The sequence below is a fragment of the Bos grunniens genome, chromosome 22 (assembly GCF_055505025.1).
Source record: "Bos grunniens cultivar Pamir isolate PY7600 chromosome 22, Bosgru_T2T1.0, whole genome shotgun sequence".
NCBI classification, from domain to species: Eukaryota; Metazoa; Chordata; class Mammalia; order Artiodactyla; family Bovidae; genus Bos; species Bos grunniens.
In genome coordinates, this window is record NC_141186.1 from 50,461,253 (window position 1) to 50,477,376 (window position 16,124).

The 16,124-nt window shown below is 53.4% G+C and overlaps 1 protein-coding gene across 13 annotated transcripts; it reads right to left on the reverse strand.

Annotated features, from left to right (window-relative positions):
• Positions 1 to 9,101: 9,101 nt before the first annotated feature.
• On the reverse strand, positions 9,102 to 15,924 carry SEMA3B (semaphorin 3B). 13 transcript variants are annotated; one of them, XM_086367885.1, is made up of 18 exons: positions 15,748 to 15,924; positions 15,473 to 15,542; positions 14,887 to 15,044; positions 14,687 to 14,749; positions 14,151 to 14,270; positions 13,971 to 14,064; positions 13,645 to 13,764; positions 12,613 to 12,758; positions 12,409 to 12,520; positions 12,236 to 12,305; positions 12,013 to 12,154; positions 11,487 to 11,706; positions 11,134 to 11,225; positions 11,016 to 11,057; positions 10,635 to 10,792; positions 10,483 to 10,538; positions 10,251 to 10,390; positions 9,102 to 9,914 (listed from the first exon to the last, which is right to left on the reverse strand). In XM_086367885.1, the coding sequence occupies exons 5-18, from the start codon at positions 14,259 to 14,261 to the stop codon at positions 9,510 to 9,512; spliced, it is 1,908 nt and encodes a 635-aa protein (XP_086224011.1). In that variant the 5' UTR covers positions 14,262 to 14,270; positions 14,687 to 14,749; positions 14,887 to 15,044; positions 15,473 to 15,542; positions 15,748 to 15,924; the 3' UTR covers positions 9,102 to 9,509. The 13 variants fall into 13 exon arrangements, 11 of the variants coding, with proteins under 11 accessions (XP_086224011.1, XP_086224012.1, XP_086224008.1 ...); XM_086367886.1 differs by having other exon boundaries at positions 9,102 to 9,911; positions 12,013 to 12,157; XM_086367882.1 differs by having other exon boundaries at positions 12,013 to 12,157.
• Between the last annotated feature and the right edge of the window lie 200 nt (positions 15,925 to 16,124).

The window sequence follows — 16,124 nt, forward strand, 5'->3', positions numbered from 1 at the left end:
TAAGCCGGATTTAGGAAAGGAGAGGAACCAGAGATCAAATTGCCAACATCCTTTGGATGACAGAAAAAGCAAGAGAGTTCCAGAAAAACATCTACTTCTGCTTCATTGACTATGCTAAACCCTTTGTGTGAATCACAACAAACTGTGGGAAATTCTTAAAGAGAGGGGAATACCAGACCACTTTACCTGCCTCCTGGGAAGCCTGTAATGCAGGTCAAGAGGTAACAGTTAGAACTGGACATGGAACAACAGACTGGTTCCTAATTGGGAAAGGACTATGTCAAGGCTGTATATTGTCACCCTGCTTATTTAACTTATATGCAGAGTACATCATGAGAAACGCTGGGCTGGAAGAACCACACGCTGGAATCAAGATTCCAGAAAGAAATATCAATAACCTCAGATATGCAGATGATACCATCCTTATGGCAGAAAGTGAAGAGGAACTAAAGAGCCTCTGGATGAAGGTGAAAGGAGAGTGAAAAACTGGCTTAAAACTCAACATTCAAAAAACGAAGATCACGGCATCCGGTTCCATCACTTCATGGCAAATACATGGGAAAACAATGGAAACAGTAAGAGAGTTTATTTTCCTGAACCAAAATCACTGCGGACGGTAACTTCAGCCATGAAATTAAAACATGCTTGATCCTTGGAAGAAAAACTATGACAAATCTTGCCATTGTGTTAAAAAGAAGAGACATAATTTTGCCAACAAAGTTCTGTATAGAAAAGCTATGGTTTTTCCAGTATTCATATATGGATGTGAGAGTTGGACCATAAAGAAGGCTGAGCACCAAAGAACTGATGCTTTTGAACTGCGGTGTTGGAGAAGACTCTTGAGAGTCCCTTGGACTGCAAGGAGACCAAACCAATCAATCCCAAAGGAAATCAACCCTGAATATTCATTGGAAGGACAGATACTGAAGCTCCAATACTTTGGCCACCTGATACGAAGAGCCAACTCATTGGAAAAGACCCTGATGCTGGGAAAGATAGAAGGCAGGGGGAGAAAGGGACCACAGAGGTCGAGATGGTTGGATGGCACCACCGACTCGATGGACATGAGTTTGAGCAAGCTCCAGGAGATGGTGAAGGACAGGGAAGCCTGGCGTGCTGCAGTCCATGGAGTTGTGAAGTGTCCAAAACAACTGAGAGACTGAATAGCAACGACTGGTTGCCTAAGGTGGGTATGAGATAATGCTACTGACCTGTGGACATTGCCTAAACTACAATTTTTGACCACTGCTCCTTACTGGCACCTCTAATTCACAAGGCTAGGAGGGCTTTTAATGACAGCTTCCCTTAGTAAATGTCCTGGAGCAGTTATTGCCAAAATACATTCCAAAAACAATTGACTTTAAGGAAGCCAATTACATGTGTTTTTCCCTCAAAGATTTTAAGGAGGGAAGACAAAAAACCACAATCTACCACCACAGAAGCAGCAGCTCAGTGCCCCTAATCGCAGTAGCATTGCTAATGAAAGCTCCCTGGAGAAGTCTAACCTTACTAGTCAGGAATGGCCATCCTCACACATCTACAAACAATGAATGCAGGAGAGAACCTGGAGAAAGGGAGCCCTCGATGCTGCCAGTTTGAAGGTCCACTGTCCACAGCCACTGTGGAGGACAGCCTTCACTGCCAGAAAGAAAAACCTTCAAGAGAGGCTAAGCTTAGGATCTGACATGCCCCACCCCCGGGTCTACATCCCAGGAAAACCATCATTCAGAAGCATACATATACCCCAAGGTTCAGAACACACTACCTGTAATAACATAGACCCAGAGCCAGTAAAATGTCCTGGGACGCACTAGAGCTTAAAGGTGTGGCACATTTATACAATGGACTATGACTCAGTCACAACAACCAGCCCTAAGTGACGCCCTGGAGCCTCAGTGATGGACCGTGAATGTTTATAGACCAAGAGAAGTCACTCAGAGGAACAAAACAGCATATGATGTCCCTTTTAGGCAAAATTTAAAGAGAGCTACAAAGGAACTAATTTTCACCACAAAGAAAGACTCTGAGGATTCATACGCAAAGTGTTCCAAAGGGAAAAAGTGAAGGGCCAGTGACAAATTAGGAGATCAGGAGTAATATATATATATACACACAGAAATCCATATCTGTAATGGATAATTCATGAGATTATCTTCCTCCTTCCTTCCTTCCCTATACACATAAATCTGAATCTCCAATAGATACTCCACAAAGACCTGATGTTCAGCACATGGAACTTTGCTCAACCTTCTGCAATAACAGCTATTTCAGAAGAAGCCTATAATGAATAGATATGCTGTGCTTACAATGTCATAGCTGAATCAGGCAGCTGTACCCTGAAACAAGTACATTACAAATCTACTATACTCCAACATAACATCGGCATGAAATGAAAATAAAGAAAAGAAAAGCAATGCCTAGTTTCTCCCCTCCCACCTCCCTGTCTCAGGCTGCTATCACGTCCCTGGAGCCTGAGCAGGCTTGAATTCCTTGGTTGGACTGTGCTGGGGTCAAGACAGCTAAGTAGGGTGCTCTTAGTTGAGACCCCTCTTAGACCTAGAGTGTCTGGTTTGCTTTAGCTCTAACCAGAGTCCCCAATGTACCCAGACAACGGTGGCTGGTCCCTGTGGCCTTCAGGACCCTGGTAAAGTAACCTCATCTCCGCGTCTCCTGGTGCTGGGGTTCCCCGCTCAAGCCTCCTTCAACGTGGAGCTGTGGTCCCGGTTGGGATTGGTCTGGAGGGGAGGGGGTGTGAGGCTTTAGGGGAAAGAAGTAGTAAGACACAAACCCTTGGGTGTTTGCTCAGGCACATTCCACTCCAATTCACAGCCCAGCAAGCCAACTTTCCCTAAGGCTGGTTGCCTGAGGAAACACAGGTGGGCATAAGAAAGTGCTGCCGTCTCGTGGACGTTTCCTGTAACTACAACTGGATCACTACTGCTTCCTGGAGCCTCAAATTCACAAGGCCTCAGTTCAGTTCAGTTGCTCAGTCGTGTCCGACTCTTTGCGACCCCATGAGTTACAGCACGCCAGGCCTCCCGGTGCGTCACCAACTCCCAGAGTTCACTCAAACTCATGTCCATCGAGTCAGTGATGCCATCCAGCCATCTCATCCTCTGTCGTCCCCTTTTCCTCCTGCCCCCAATCTCTCCCAGCATCAGGGTCTTTTCCAGTGAGTCAACTCTTTACATGAGGTGGCCAAAGTATTGGAGTTTCAGCTTCAGCATCAGTCCTTCCAATGAACACCCAGGACTGATCTCCTTTAGGATGGACTGGTTGGATCTCCTTGCAGTCCAAGGGACTCTCAAGAGTCTTCTCCAGCACCACAGTTCAAAAGCATCAATTCTTCGGCACTCAGCTTTCTTCACAGTCCAACTCTCACATCCATACATGACCACTGGCAAAACCATAGCCTTGACTAGACGGACCTTTGTTGGCAAAGTAATGTCTCTGCTTTTGAATATGCTATCTAGGTTGGTCATAACTTTCCTTTACAAGGCCTGGGTGGCTGCTAATGACAGCTGCCCTCAGGCAATGTTCTGGGCAGGTATTGCAGAAACAAATTCCACACACAACCAACTTTCAAGAAGTCAGTTGCCACAGGTCAGTTCTCCTTACAGCCTTGAAGGGGGGGAAAAAAACCCCAACAACCACAGGACAAGATGCTTGGCATCCCTAATTATAGGAATGCCAATCAAAACAAGGAGACATCAAATCCCACCAGTCAGAATGGCCATCCTCACAAGTCTATAAACAATAAATGTGGGACTGTGCCTGGAGGAAAGGGAATCCCCCTACACGTAGGAAGGTGGGAATGTACATTGGCAACAGCCACTCCAAATGACAGTCTCCGAACGCCTCAAAAAAACTGTCAAGAGAGCTAAGCCTAGGATCTGATATTTCCACCCCTGAGCTTCTACCCAGAGAAACCGTAATTCAAAAAGATACATGTACCCCAGCAGTTCACTGCAGCACTGCTTCCTATAGCAAAGACAGAACAGCAAAATATCCACCAAGAGGTTAAAGATTAAAACAGATGTGGTAAATGTATGCAATGGACTATTACTCAGCCATGAAAAGCCAAATGAAGTTATGCCACATGGAGGTACCTTGGAGGATCGTACACTAAGTGACAGGAGACAATCGCATATGATGTCTTCTTAGGCAAAATGTATAAAGATATACAAAGAGACTAATTTACAAAACAAAAGGACACTCTCAGAATTCAAACACAAATATAGGGTTACACACACACACAGGTGAAGGGCCTGGGATGAATTAGCAGGTCAATTAACAAATACAGAGAAATATGTATCGCTAATAGATAATCCACAAGCTAGATATTCAGCACAGGGAACTCTGCCCGTCCTTCTGCAGTAACTTCTATGGCAAAAGAACCCCCAACAGAATAGATATTCTGTACGTATATGTAGTAAATGAATCAGGTGGCTGCACCCTGACAACACAGAACGTTGCACATCGACAACACTCCAGCATATCATCTGTATGAAATGAAAATAAAGAAGAGCGATGTCTAGTTTCTTCCTTGCAGCCTCCATGATTTGGGCTGTTTAGTCACATCCCTGGGGCCTGAGCAGACTTCTTCAATGGCTGGTGGGTTCAAGACAGCCAGGGAGGGCGCCCTTAATTGAGCCCTCTCTTAAACCTGTAGTGGCTGGGACCAGGGTCCCCCAGTCCAGGTTGGCTCTCCTGCAGCTAAACCAACCTTAGTGCACCCAAAGGATGGTGGCCCGACCCTCTGGCCTTGAGGACCTTGGTAAAGTCACCCCACCTCCTCCATGGCTCCTGGTGCTAGGATCCCCAGCTCAAGCCTCCTTCCTGAAGGTGCAGCCTCCTAGGCACCTCAGCAGGGTGCTGTGTCCCAGGTTGAGATTATTCTGGAGGTAAAGAGTAGGGGGAGCTTTAGGGGGAGAAATAATTAGATACAAACCCTCGGGTGTTTGCTCAGCCACATTACACTCAAATTCACAGCCCGGGAAGCCAACTTTTCCTAAGGCTCTGGTCGCCCAAGGAACCAGAGGTGGGCGTGAAAAAGTGACATTTCTGTTTACTACAGTGTGACAAGCGGTGCTCACTGGCACCTCCAATTTGCAAGGTTTTGGGAGCGCTTGATGACAGCTGCCCTCAGGGAATGTCCTGGGCAGGTACTGCAGAAATAAAATGCAGAAACCAAATCCAAACACAAGTGGCTTTCAAGAGCCCAACTGCACCAGCTACATTTTCCTTACAACCTTTAAGGAGAAAAAACAAAACCAAACCACCACAGGACAGGATGGTCAGTATCCCAGTTACAGGAAAGCCAATCAAAACGACAAGCAATCAAATCCCACCAGTGAGAACAGCGATCATCGAAAGTCAACAAACAATAAATATGGGAGGGAGCCTGGAGGAAAGGGAACCTCCCTACACTGTGAGTGGGATGTACCTTGGCAACAGCCACTGAACGACAGTCTCCGAATGCCTGAAAAAAACTGTCGAGAGCGCTAAGCCCAGGATCTGACATTCCCACGCCTGGGCCAACGTTACGCAAAAACCATAATTCAAAAAGACACCATGCACCCCAGTGTTCACTGAAGCACTATTTACAGTAGCCTAGACTCAGAATCAGCAAATTGTCCACTGACAGGTTAAAGCTTAATATCGACGCCGTACACACACACACATATATATTCAGCCACAGGTATAGAATGAAATACTGCCATTTGGAACAACATAGATGGACCAGGAGATGATCACGAAAGACAAATATTGTGTGACTTTTCTTACAGGTGGAATTTTAAAACTGATAATCATGAACTGACAAAACAGACTCACAGACTTTGAAAAGGAACTGGGTTACAAAGGGGGAAGCTGTGCAGGGTGGAGGGAGAAATGCGGAGGTTGTGTTTAACACATACATACATACAGAAAGTAGATAATGAGAACAACTCTGTCAGAACTTACATGGGAAAAGAATCCAATGAAGACTAGATACAGGGCTTCCCAGGCGGCACTAGTGTTAAAGAATCCGCCTACCAATGCAGGAGACACAAGGGCCCTGGGTTCTATCCCTTGGTTGGGATTCCCCCTGGAGGAGGAAATGGCAAGCCACTCCAGTATTCTTGCCTGGAAAATTCCATGGACAGAGGAGCGTGGTGGGCTACAGCCCACGGGGTCATAGAGTCAGACACAGCTGAGCGCACACACAAAGGATACCAGTGTATGTATAACTGAATCATGTCGCTGGACGCCTTGACCAACTCTACGTGATCAATCAAGTATATGCCAAAATACAAGTCTAACAAAAAGAAAATAAATCCCTATTGTATTTTTTTTCAGGCTTCTGGCACCTTGGCCTGTGTCACAGCCCTGGAGCCTGAGCAGGCTTGGTCTCATGGCCAGAGGGTGGTAAAGCTAAGGGGGCTAGGGAGGCTGTGTCATCAGAGAACCTCCCTTGGCCCTGTAGTGCCTGCTCCCCTAAGATCACAGTCTCCAGATCCAGTCAGACCCTCCTATAGCTAAGGCAAACCTAGCGTACCCAAAGGATGGTGGATTCTGTGAGCTAGAAGATTTTTTTTTTGACATTTTTAGTTATTTTTAACAATTTTCTTGGCCACACCACATGGAACGCAATATCTCAGTTCTCCAACCACAGATGGAACTCGGGCCCCTTGCCCTGGAAGTGTGGATCTTAACCACTGAACTGCCAGGAAAGTCCCAGGGATGGATGGAAGAGCTTTGTAAATTCACCCGGTTTTCAGGTCTCCTAGTGGGGGTGTTTCCATCTCCAACCTTCTGCCTTAGACTCACCCTACCAAGAGTACCCTCAGCACCCTCACTGTAGCAGGTTTGCAGGGGTTTGGATTTGTCTGGGGTGGTGAAGGGTAAGGTGGAAGAAATAAGAAGACACAAGCCCTTGGCTGTTGTTTCTGGCACATCCCACTCTAAGTCACAACCCAGGAATGGGACTTCCCCTAAGGCTCTGGTTGCCCAAGGAATCGAGTTGGGCAGGGAGAAATGCTGCCACCTTGTGGTCATTTCTTATAACAACAAATTGAAAATTGGTGCTTCTGGGTACTTGATATTCACAAGGCTTTATTTTGTTGTTTAGTGGCTAAGTGGTGACCCACTCTTTGGCAACCCCATGGACTGTAGCCCACCAGGCTCCTCTGTCCATGGGATTTTCTAGGCAAGGATACTAGAGAGGGTCACCATTTCCTTCCCCACGGGATCTTTCTGACCCAGGGATTGAACCAATGTCTCCTGTATGGCAGTTTTCTTTATGGCTGAGCCACAAGCAAAGTCCAAGCTATGGCCTGTAACTGCATTAACAATGTCCACTTCAGGGACTTCCCTGGTGGTCCAGTGGGCTAAGATTTTGCACTCCCAATGCCAGAGGTCCAGGTTCCATCCCTAGTCAGGAACTAGATCACACACGTTGCAAGGAAAATCAAAGATCCCAAGTGTCTGCCACTGAATACCTAAATAAATAATAATGTTCACTTCCTAGGGCTGGCCACAGGACTGGCAGCTCCATGGGGTAGCTTTCCCTATCAAGAAGCCACCCTGAGAAATCCCACCAGACAGCTTAATTCTGTGATAAAACTGACAAGAGCAAGCTTTAACGGGACTTAAGTCTTCTCTTGTTACTTGAGTTAATGTATTTACCTCTTGATAATCATCTAGTTCTTGATTACCTGACAGAACAAGGCACAATTTGTGGGGTAACTAACACTTCCTGCTGCACCTAAATCAATGCAACAGCAAAGAGAAAAGTTAAAGAAATAAGACACCCAAGCAGCAATGGCTTCACAATTTTGGCAGGGGCGCTGTTGCCTTCGCTGCCTGGTCAGCAGTTAGGGAAGCCCTCTCAAACCTTATCCTGGTTTCTAGACCCTTAAGTGAAGCAGTCCCCAACCTTTCTGGCACCAGGCACCGGCTTCCTGGAAGATAATTTTTCCATGGGCACGGGGTAGGGGAGTGGTTTCAGGTCGACTCAAACACATTGCATGTATTGTGAACTTTTTTCTGTTATTACATCAGCTCCATCTCATGTCAAGGCATTAGATCCTGGAGGTTGGTGACCCCTGCTCTAGGGGCTTTTTACTGTTCTCCCTTTTGGCCCTTGTCTGTTTAACCCTTTGGTTAAGTTTGTGTTTTCTAGGTCCCAACAGTTTTCAAGTAAGGCTCATGATGGTTCAAGGATTTCAACCGATTCCAGCTGAGGGGAACCCAGGTCCCCGAAAGCAGTCAGCAAGGGACTTCTACACTTTTAGGGTAGGCTAGGATCTGCGGTTTCAGAAGAAACCTTCAACCCCTTAATCCTTAAGAATAAGGGGTGTAGAACTCCCTAGAGGGGAATCAGACAGGCTGGGACATGGGACCCTTTGCTGCAGTACTTCACTTGGACAAACATCTCCTGGAGCAAGGGACTACAAAGATTATAAGGCAGCAGTCCCCTGACCATTTGGGCAACAGGGATTGGAAGACAGATTTTTCCAGGGACCAGATGGGAGGGATGGGGGTGGTTTCAGCTGGTAATGCAACCAATGGCAAGACACAGAAGAAGCAGCTTTGCTCACTGGCTTGCCCTCCGCTCACTTCCTGCTGTGCAGTCCGGTTCCTAACAGGCCACAGATCAGTGTTAGTCCTAGGCCTGGAGGTTGGGGAACCCTGCTGTAAGCAACTAAAAGCAACTATACACACCTGCGGTTGGGGCAAATTATAAACAAGATACAAAAAGACCCCCCCCAAAACAAAAGACCAAAAAACCAACTGCCACACCACCACAAGGGGGTGGGCTGACCGCCTAAGCCACTCCTATTGCCTGAACCATGGATCTGACCCTACCTCACCCCATTTAAGGAACCAGCTCACCCCTCCTGCCCTCCTCCCCCACCCCCGCAACCGCAAGCAAGCGAGAGCACCTGTTGCTTGTTGGGCACCTGTGGCTTATTTTCACTCCCTTGTTCTGCAGCATGAGCCCAACGAAGCCTTTGCCTGAATTTCTCATCTGGCCTCTTATCAACTTCTATTGATTAAAGAGTCCAAGAACCTGGGTCGGCAACACTAAGACCAGCAATTGTCTGCTGGGGCCATTCCAGCTTTGACTGAAAATGTGTTTATTGCATTAGTACAGTCGGCCTGCCCCACCCCACCCACCCAGCCTGTTCACAGCTTTCTGCTCATTGCCCAAAGAGGTGGTCCTTCCCCCAGGGTGGGCATTCCGGGCACCACTCCCACCCAAGTACCCGGGGAACCCTGCTTCTCTGCCTCCTCCCGACCAGCCGGACCCTGTGCCCAGCCTAGGCCGCCCCTATCGGGGTTACATTCAAGGGTTATCCTCTTGTTAATAAATAAGCCAGCATGGCTGCCCCTTGGCCAGGGCCTGTCAGTCGGTGTCTTCCCTCCACCAGGAAACGCCGGGCCCCTAGCCGTCTCCCAGGGTCTGTGCGCCCCCTCTCCCTCCTGCAGCCTCCTCCCCAGTTCCCAGCGTGGGGACGGCCAAGTCACCAGTCCGCTGCGCTGCGTGGGCCCCGCTCAGCCCGCAGCTCTGGGGCGTGTGTCCTCCGGTTGCGGCCCTTTCTCCTTGACTCAGGGACCTGTGGGCGCGGCGCGGGCTGAGGGCGACACATTCGCAGGGAGTTCGCACCACCACCACCGGGCTCCACCAGCTGCAGAAAGTCCCGGTACCAGAGCTTGGGGCCCGGCGGGGCGACTGGCGCAGTATCCTCGGTCCGAGCCAGTCTTTCAGCCTGTGCTGCACTCAGCACGTGCAGCGCTAGGCGACGCAGTGGCTGCGAAAAGCCCTGCTCCACCGCTGCACACAGGTACAAGCCGGAGTCCCCACGCCGCAGCCGGCGCAGCAGCAATCCCCTCCTCGTGCGCTCAGCTCGCTCCTCCGCAGGCACCTGCTGATGGATCAGCGGGAGGCGAGGATTTTAAGGAACGGGCGGGGGCGGGGCTTATCTGCAAGTGAGGGCGGGTCGGAGAGTTCAGTGGGCGGGGCAAGGGCGGGGCTTCTCTCCGATGGGGCGGGGATGTCAGGCGCCTAGTTAGAGGAATGGGGCCTCACCTGGATGCCGAGTGCGGGCCCCAATTGGGCGTTAGGGGTCTGATTGGGCTGAGACTCACTGGGCGGGGCTGGATCGCATGTAGACGTGCGGAGCGGGCCAAGGGCCTCATTAATCACTTTCTGGACGTTAGGGTTGGAACAGGGCCTGTTTGGGGAGGGGGTGGGGGAGGCTCACCTGAGTGTAGGCCGACTCCCCCGCGCGCTGGAAGGTCCACTCCACGTGCGCCTGCAGCGAGCGGGCCTCACACTCCAGGAAGGCGCTACCTCCCTCCACACCCAGCACCTTCTGCTCCAGCAGCACAGGGTGGGATGAGTCTGGGGGCAAAGGGAATGTCAGATTCAGGCAAAGCAGGACAGGGTGGGGCAGTCTTTAAGCGCTGAGGGATGAGAGCAGCTGAGACACTCACCCCCGGAACACAGTGTGCTGGGGTCGCCGTTCCTTACGTCCTGCCGTCGGAACCGCCTGGGGATCGGGGACATTAGAGCCTCCGTGAGTGCGTCTTTTAGCCAAGGATGGATAAAGACTCCCTCCAGGCAGCACGTCCTTGACCCTGCTCACCTCTTGGCACTGGGCTGGAAGCGAGTGCACTTGGCCCCATCCCAGGCACAGTAGGGGTCACGTGCCAGGCAGCATTCGGCACAGGCACGGCCGTGGGCAGCGCAGCGGTGCAACGGGATCTGGGCCACCCCGCTGCGAGAGGCTACGTACAGTTGGTGCTAGGGGAATAAGGCTCCAGGCTGACTGAGGGAGGCCCAGTGCCAACCTCCCATAGGTCAGGGATCCCTTCCCCCCATTTGACAAAAGGGAACACTGGGGTCTCAAGTCACAGAGCCTGTCCTTGAAATGGAAATTGGGGCTTATCATCACCAAAAGAATGGGAGTGGGGGCACCTGGGAACACTTTGGGTCCATTCCACCCCCAAGCACTCTGGTCACTTACCCTCTTAGAGGAGATTTGCATGCTGGTGACAGCAGCTGAGTCCTGAGAAGGAGGAGGGGCTCTGGGATCATGGCTCCATGGGTTGGGGGTCCCCCAGGCAGTGGCGGCTAGGCCTCACCTCAAACATGTGTAATTCCTCCAGGAGCAGCCCCTCAGCATTTGGCCAGCCGCCCTTGGGGACGGAGATCACCTTCAGCACTGTGCCTGCATCTGTAGGGATGAGAAGAGGGGGTGACTCCTTGTGCCCTCTGACAGCTAGGGCCAGGGGTCTCCTTGCTTCTGATGCCTCTACCCGCAGCACGGCTGGAGAGGTGAAGAATGTGGGTTGGAGCAATCAGAGCATCATCCAGAAGGAGATGGGGGACACAGCCCCAGGAAACATATGGAAATGGGTCTGAACACAGGGAAATTCCACTAATAGGCCAAAGAGCCTGCGCTGGGTTTTGTGGGTGGTCATGGCAGGACCCTGACCTGTGCCAATGAAGAGGACATCGTAGTATCCATCAGCAGCTGCGACACGGTCTGCAGTGATCTGGGTGAAGGTGTACCCGGCGCCCACTTGTTGGAAGAGAGGGCGCCCACCGATGGGCAGGACCGAATTGTACATGAGGGGGTGGTTCCGGGCAAACTGGATGACATCATCAGGAAAGTCCTTGGTGGAACTGAAGGTGCCAAAAGTCTTGCTGGGGCACTGGGAGGTGGGGAGGAGGCATGACAAGGAAGTGGATAAGAAGGCCGGGTGGGCAGCCCTCCACAGGAGACCACCCAGAACTTGGAGTGTGTATGAGGGGGCGGATATTGGACAGAGCCCTGCCCTGGCAATCTGAGGGGGAATTATGACCTTCCCCTGAGGAACCCTGTCTGATGAAGAGGATGTTTTCCCAACCATTAAAAAAACAAAAAAAGGAAGAAATCACCTTCACCAAGAAGACCCCAGGCCAAGTCCTCCACCCTGCAGGTTTAACTGGGTTGTGGAGGCAGTCCCTGGGCTACGCACCATGCCAGGTCGGGGGTAGGGGACACGTCCCTGGTAGGACACCCACTGGTGCATGGGCCCCTCCTTGTGTGCAAAGGGTCCCAGGAAGGCCCGGCGTACATCATTCATGCTGTACACGCACACGGCAGAACCCTGGAAGATGCTGCTGCAGGTGAAGATGTCAGTGGAGCGAAGGGCTCCAATGGAGCCTGGGCCACCCTGCCCACTGCCTCCCACACCTCACCTGGATGTGGAGAAGACAGCATAGAGCAGTGGGGTCCAGCGATCTCGCGAGGACAACAGGAACACGTCCTCTGTAGGGAAGGGACCACGTTGGGGGAGGGTGCAGAGCCAGGCTCCAGGGTCTGTGCCCCTGTGTTCACTGCCCCCACCCCATCCTCCACTCCTGCCGCTTACGGAGCTGGTCAAAGTTCGTATCGCCCTCTGCACCGGGCACCGAGCACACCAGCCGCGCCTTCAGGAACGTTGTCCACTTGTTGACCAGGCTGCGCTGGCCACCCACGTCGTTCTGCAGGGGCCAGTAGGAGGGGATGAGGGTGAGGCCCTGACAGGCAAAGGGGCGGTGGCAGAACCTCTGAATGTGGCCCAGGAAGGCCTCACCCTGCAGATCTGGCCAACGCGGGACACAGACAGGCGTCCCAGTGCCGGCGTGGCCTCCACCGCCGACTCACGGAAGAAGAAGTAGATCTTGTCATCATCTGGGTTCTCACTCTCCGGGATCCAAAAGACCTTGATAAACTTGGGCTCTGGCCACAGCAGGAGGCGAGGGGTCACTGAGGTCCTGCCTGGCCCTGCCTCCCCTTCTCTTTAAGCCAGCATAAGTCCTCAAGGCAGCAGCTGACCACCCCACCTCCAGAAGCAAGTTCGACGGGCTCCCCAGGACAGGATCAAGAAGATGAGGGCCTGTGAGTCAAGAAGCAGCCACGAGAGGGCAGCAGAGACCGTGGCTACCTGGGCTCACAGGCAGGTGACCTTGGCCGGTGGCGGGCCTCTCACCCCTCCCCTGGCAGTTCTCCATGCCAGTGCACCAAAAAAGGAGCGATCCTGGGTATCTGGGTTTTGCCTTCACTTATGAATCTTCCTCTGTAGCGGGAAGTAGATGCCCTGACTCCTGCTTCAAATACTCCGCTGGGTCCCCTCACTCAGAATAAGGTACTCTAGCCCTACCCTTTCCTCATAGGGCAGGCCCCTTATCATTGCTCCCTTCATGAGTCTGTTCCTTGGCTTGTTCCTGTCCCCGGGGCCTTTGCACTCATCATTCCCTCTGCCTGGAATGCTCTTCCCGAAATCCTGCTGTGTTCTGGGAATTAGCTCATTCCTCTTTTCGGCAGAGTGGCTTCCTGTCCCCAACCCTCCCACTCCCACCACCACCACTCCCACCTCGTCTCCTCTCCCCTTCTCTGTTCTCTCACTGTATCTCCTGGCCATTGGAACTGAGCTTATCGTGCATTCGTTCTGAGGTCTGAACTCAAAGAGGGCCTGGGTCACACCTATCTGGTCTCGCCCTCTGACCCAGTGCCCAGCGCAGGGCTTGACCCAGGATAGGCATCTGGAAAGCAGGTGCCTTACTCAGCACCTGCTCTGTTGGAGATGAGAGCTCCCTCCCAACAGTCCCCACCCCCAGCCTTTCACCGTTGAGCCAGCGGGAGTCGTGCGGCTCTGTCCGGAGACTTGGACGCTGGCCCAGGCTGCGGAAGATGGTGAAGTCCCGGCCCATGAGGTCCGCAGCTACCCCCGAGTACAGTTCTTCCCCTGTAGATACGGCAAGGCTGCTGAGCAAAGCCAAAGGTTCCTATGGCAGGTTGGGGGACCTCTGGGGCTCTTGGGGAATCAGTGAGGCTATGGGGAATCCCTGGGACTCTAGGGAGGGTCTTGGGACTTTACAAGATGCTAGAGTCTCTGGGGGGTGGTGGTGCAGGTTCCAGGAGCTCTCCTGGGGTCCCAGCCTTTGGACTCACCCACCAGCACGGAGGCAGCCCGATGCCTGGGGTCATAAGGACTCTTGCCCTTGCCATCCTCCAGCCTTCGAGGGTCCAGCCGGAGCATGGGCTCCTGAGAGGCAGCAGGGAGTTACTAGTACAGGCCCTTCCTCCTTCCTTACTCTCCCTACCTCCCTCCCTGACCAGCTCCAGCCTTACCTCCAGCCGCTGGCCCACCTCCACAAATGCACAGATTGGGTGGAAGGCCCCTGTGCCACAGGCCAGCAAGTGGGTATGGTTGTAGGCATGGAGCAACTTCACGAAGTTCATGCACTCGGTCTAGCACGCAGGCAGGCAGGGTCAGGAACAAGGAGGCCTCCCTCAGGGAGGTGGCCTGAAGGGGTCCCCGCTCGCCAGCGGTGCCCCCACCCCTTCTTCTTCGGTGCATCAGCCCAGGCGAGTACTAACGTGGGCGACACGGACCCGGGTGCCCTTGGTGACAAGCCCGGCCCTCCCACCTCTCCCCAGAATGGGTTCATGGAGAAGCAGAGGCCTGCATTGTCTCCCGTGACTCAGAGGCCCCCAAGAAGAATCACATGAGCCCCCCACCCTGACTCACTACCTCCGGACTTCAGCCACCTCGACCCTCTTGCCCCCAATCCCAGCCAGAACAGGCGGCCCTCTGTTTCAGCACTGCCCATCGCTAGAGTGAGGGGCTGACCCGCCCCACTCCCACCCGGGCAGCCAACACTCACGCCAATGTCCTTCCCGGCCCAGTTGCACTCCTCTCGCCATTCAACACGGGCCGGCCAGGCCAGCTATGGGGAGGGTGGGGAAGGGCGAACACAGGACCCGGTCTCTAAGCTGAGGGTGTCCACTCAGGGGACCCAACCTCCCCGGGGCTCTTTCCTGGGGGGCTGGTGCTGAGGCTGGGTGGTGGTGGGGTTTCTGGCACCTTCTTGGCCCTCTTGCTAATGTTGTCCAGGCTGAGGGAGGCCACATGGTTCTCGGCGCCCACAAACAGGCGCCCACGTTCCTCATCGAGCAGCAGCGCTTCATAGCAGCAGGTCCTCTCCAGCCTGAAGGTCCGGAGACCGTGCCGGGCCTGGAGCTCTGTGGGGTGGGGACACTGAGGATTCGCCAGTCATGCTAGAAGCTTCCTCCAGGCCAAGGTTGTACATGTGACCTGGCCCACACACAGGTGGATTTACATGCGTGTGAGTTTACAACTCGGGAGGACAGGCCCACCCAGGTGCCGGCCAAGCTGCCAGAGTGGGCAGTGCAGCACCCCCCCCCACCCCCATGGGGGAAGCAGGTGGAGCTTCCAGGGCGTGCTCAGACAAGCAGTGTCTCCAGGCGGGTGCACAGGGAGGCAAGGGTTCTGGGATACGGCTGCATACTGGGACAGCCAGGACCCCGACCCCAAAATCAGGCTGAGGGTTCTCTGCCACCAGCCAGGGTTCAGTATGATGAAGCAGCCTAGTCACCACCCTGTGGAGAGGGGGTGTGGGAAGGCGGCTCTGATGCTCCCCCCCACCCACCTCAACCTTCCTGGGAGCAGGGGATGGAGCAGAGGCAGGATCTGTTGCCATGGGGACAGAAGGGGTCTTCCTGGGAAAGCATGAGGAGAATGTGGGCAGAGAGCTTGGGGACGGAAGCCAGGAGAGGGTTAACTGGAGATGGCCTGAGCGTGCCCCCCAGTCCGGAGCTGGGTGGCGCACACACAAGGGTAACAGCAAACACAGTGCCCCCTACCCACCCTGGGCCCCTCTCCTTGCCCACCCTGAGCTGGGGCCTCCCAGCCAGGTGCACCTACCTTGGAAGGAGAGGCGGAGGCGTGGGGTGCTGGGGGCAGCACCCCCCAGCCCTGCCGCCCAGAGCAGGGCCAGGCCCGGGATCATGGCGGCAGCCTCGGCCCGCCCCATCCCCGCGGCTCAGGGAGCTCAGGGTTCAGCGGGCGCGTGTGGAGGAGCCTTGAGCCTCCCTGGACTCTGCCCCGGGATCTGGAGGAGAAGGAGTTGCAGCAAGGGGCGAGGGCGGGAGGCTGGGGTGGGGGGGGAGTCCCCAGGGATCAGATTACAGCCCCTAGGGAAAGAGGCTGGGGGGTCGCATTCCACTTCCGAGCCCTCCTCTCCCTCGCAGGGTGCCCTGTCTGGCCACAATCACAGACACACCCACGCTGGGCACACCCTC

Bases quoted from the DNA above. Each gene is read 5' to 3' on its own strand.
- SEMA3B (XM_086367878.1), bottom strand. From the start codon at position 15,856: ATGGGGCGGGCCGAGGCTGCCGCCATGATCCCGGGCCTGGCCCTGCTC. The intron at 15,045-15,747 runs GTAGGTGCACCT...CCCACCCCACAG, and splicing joins CCTCCGCCTCTCCTTCCAAG to AGCTCCAGGCCCGGCACGGT. The intron at 11,226-11,486 runs GTCAGGGTCCTG...TCATCCCTACAG, and splicing joins TGTCCTCTTCATTGGCACAG to ATGCAGGCACAGTGCTGAAG.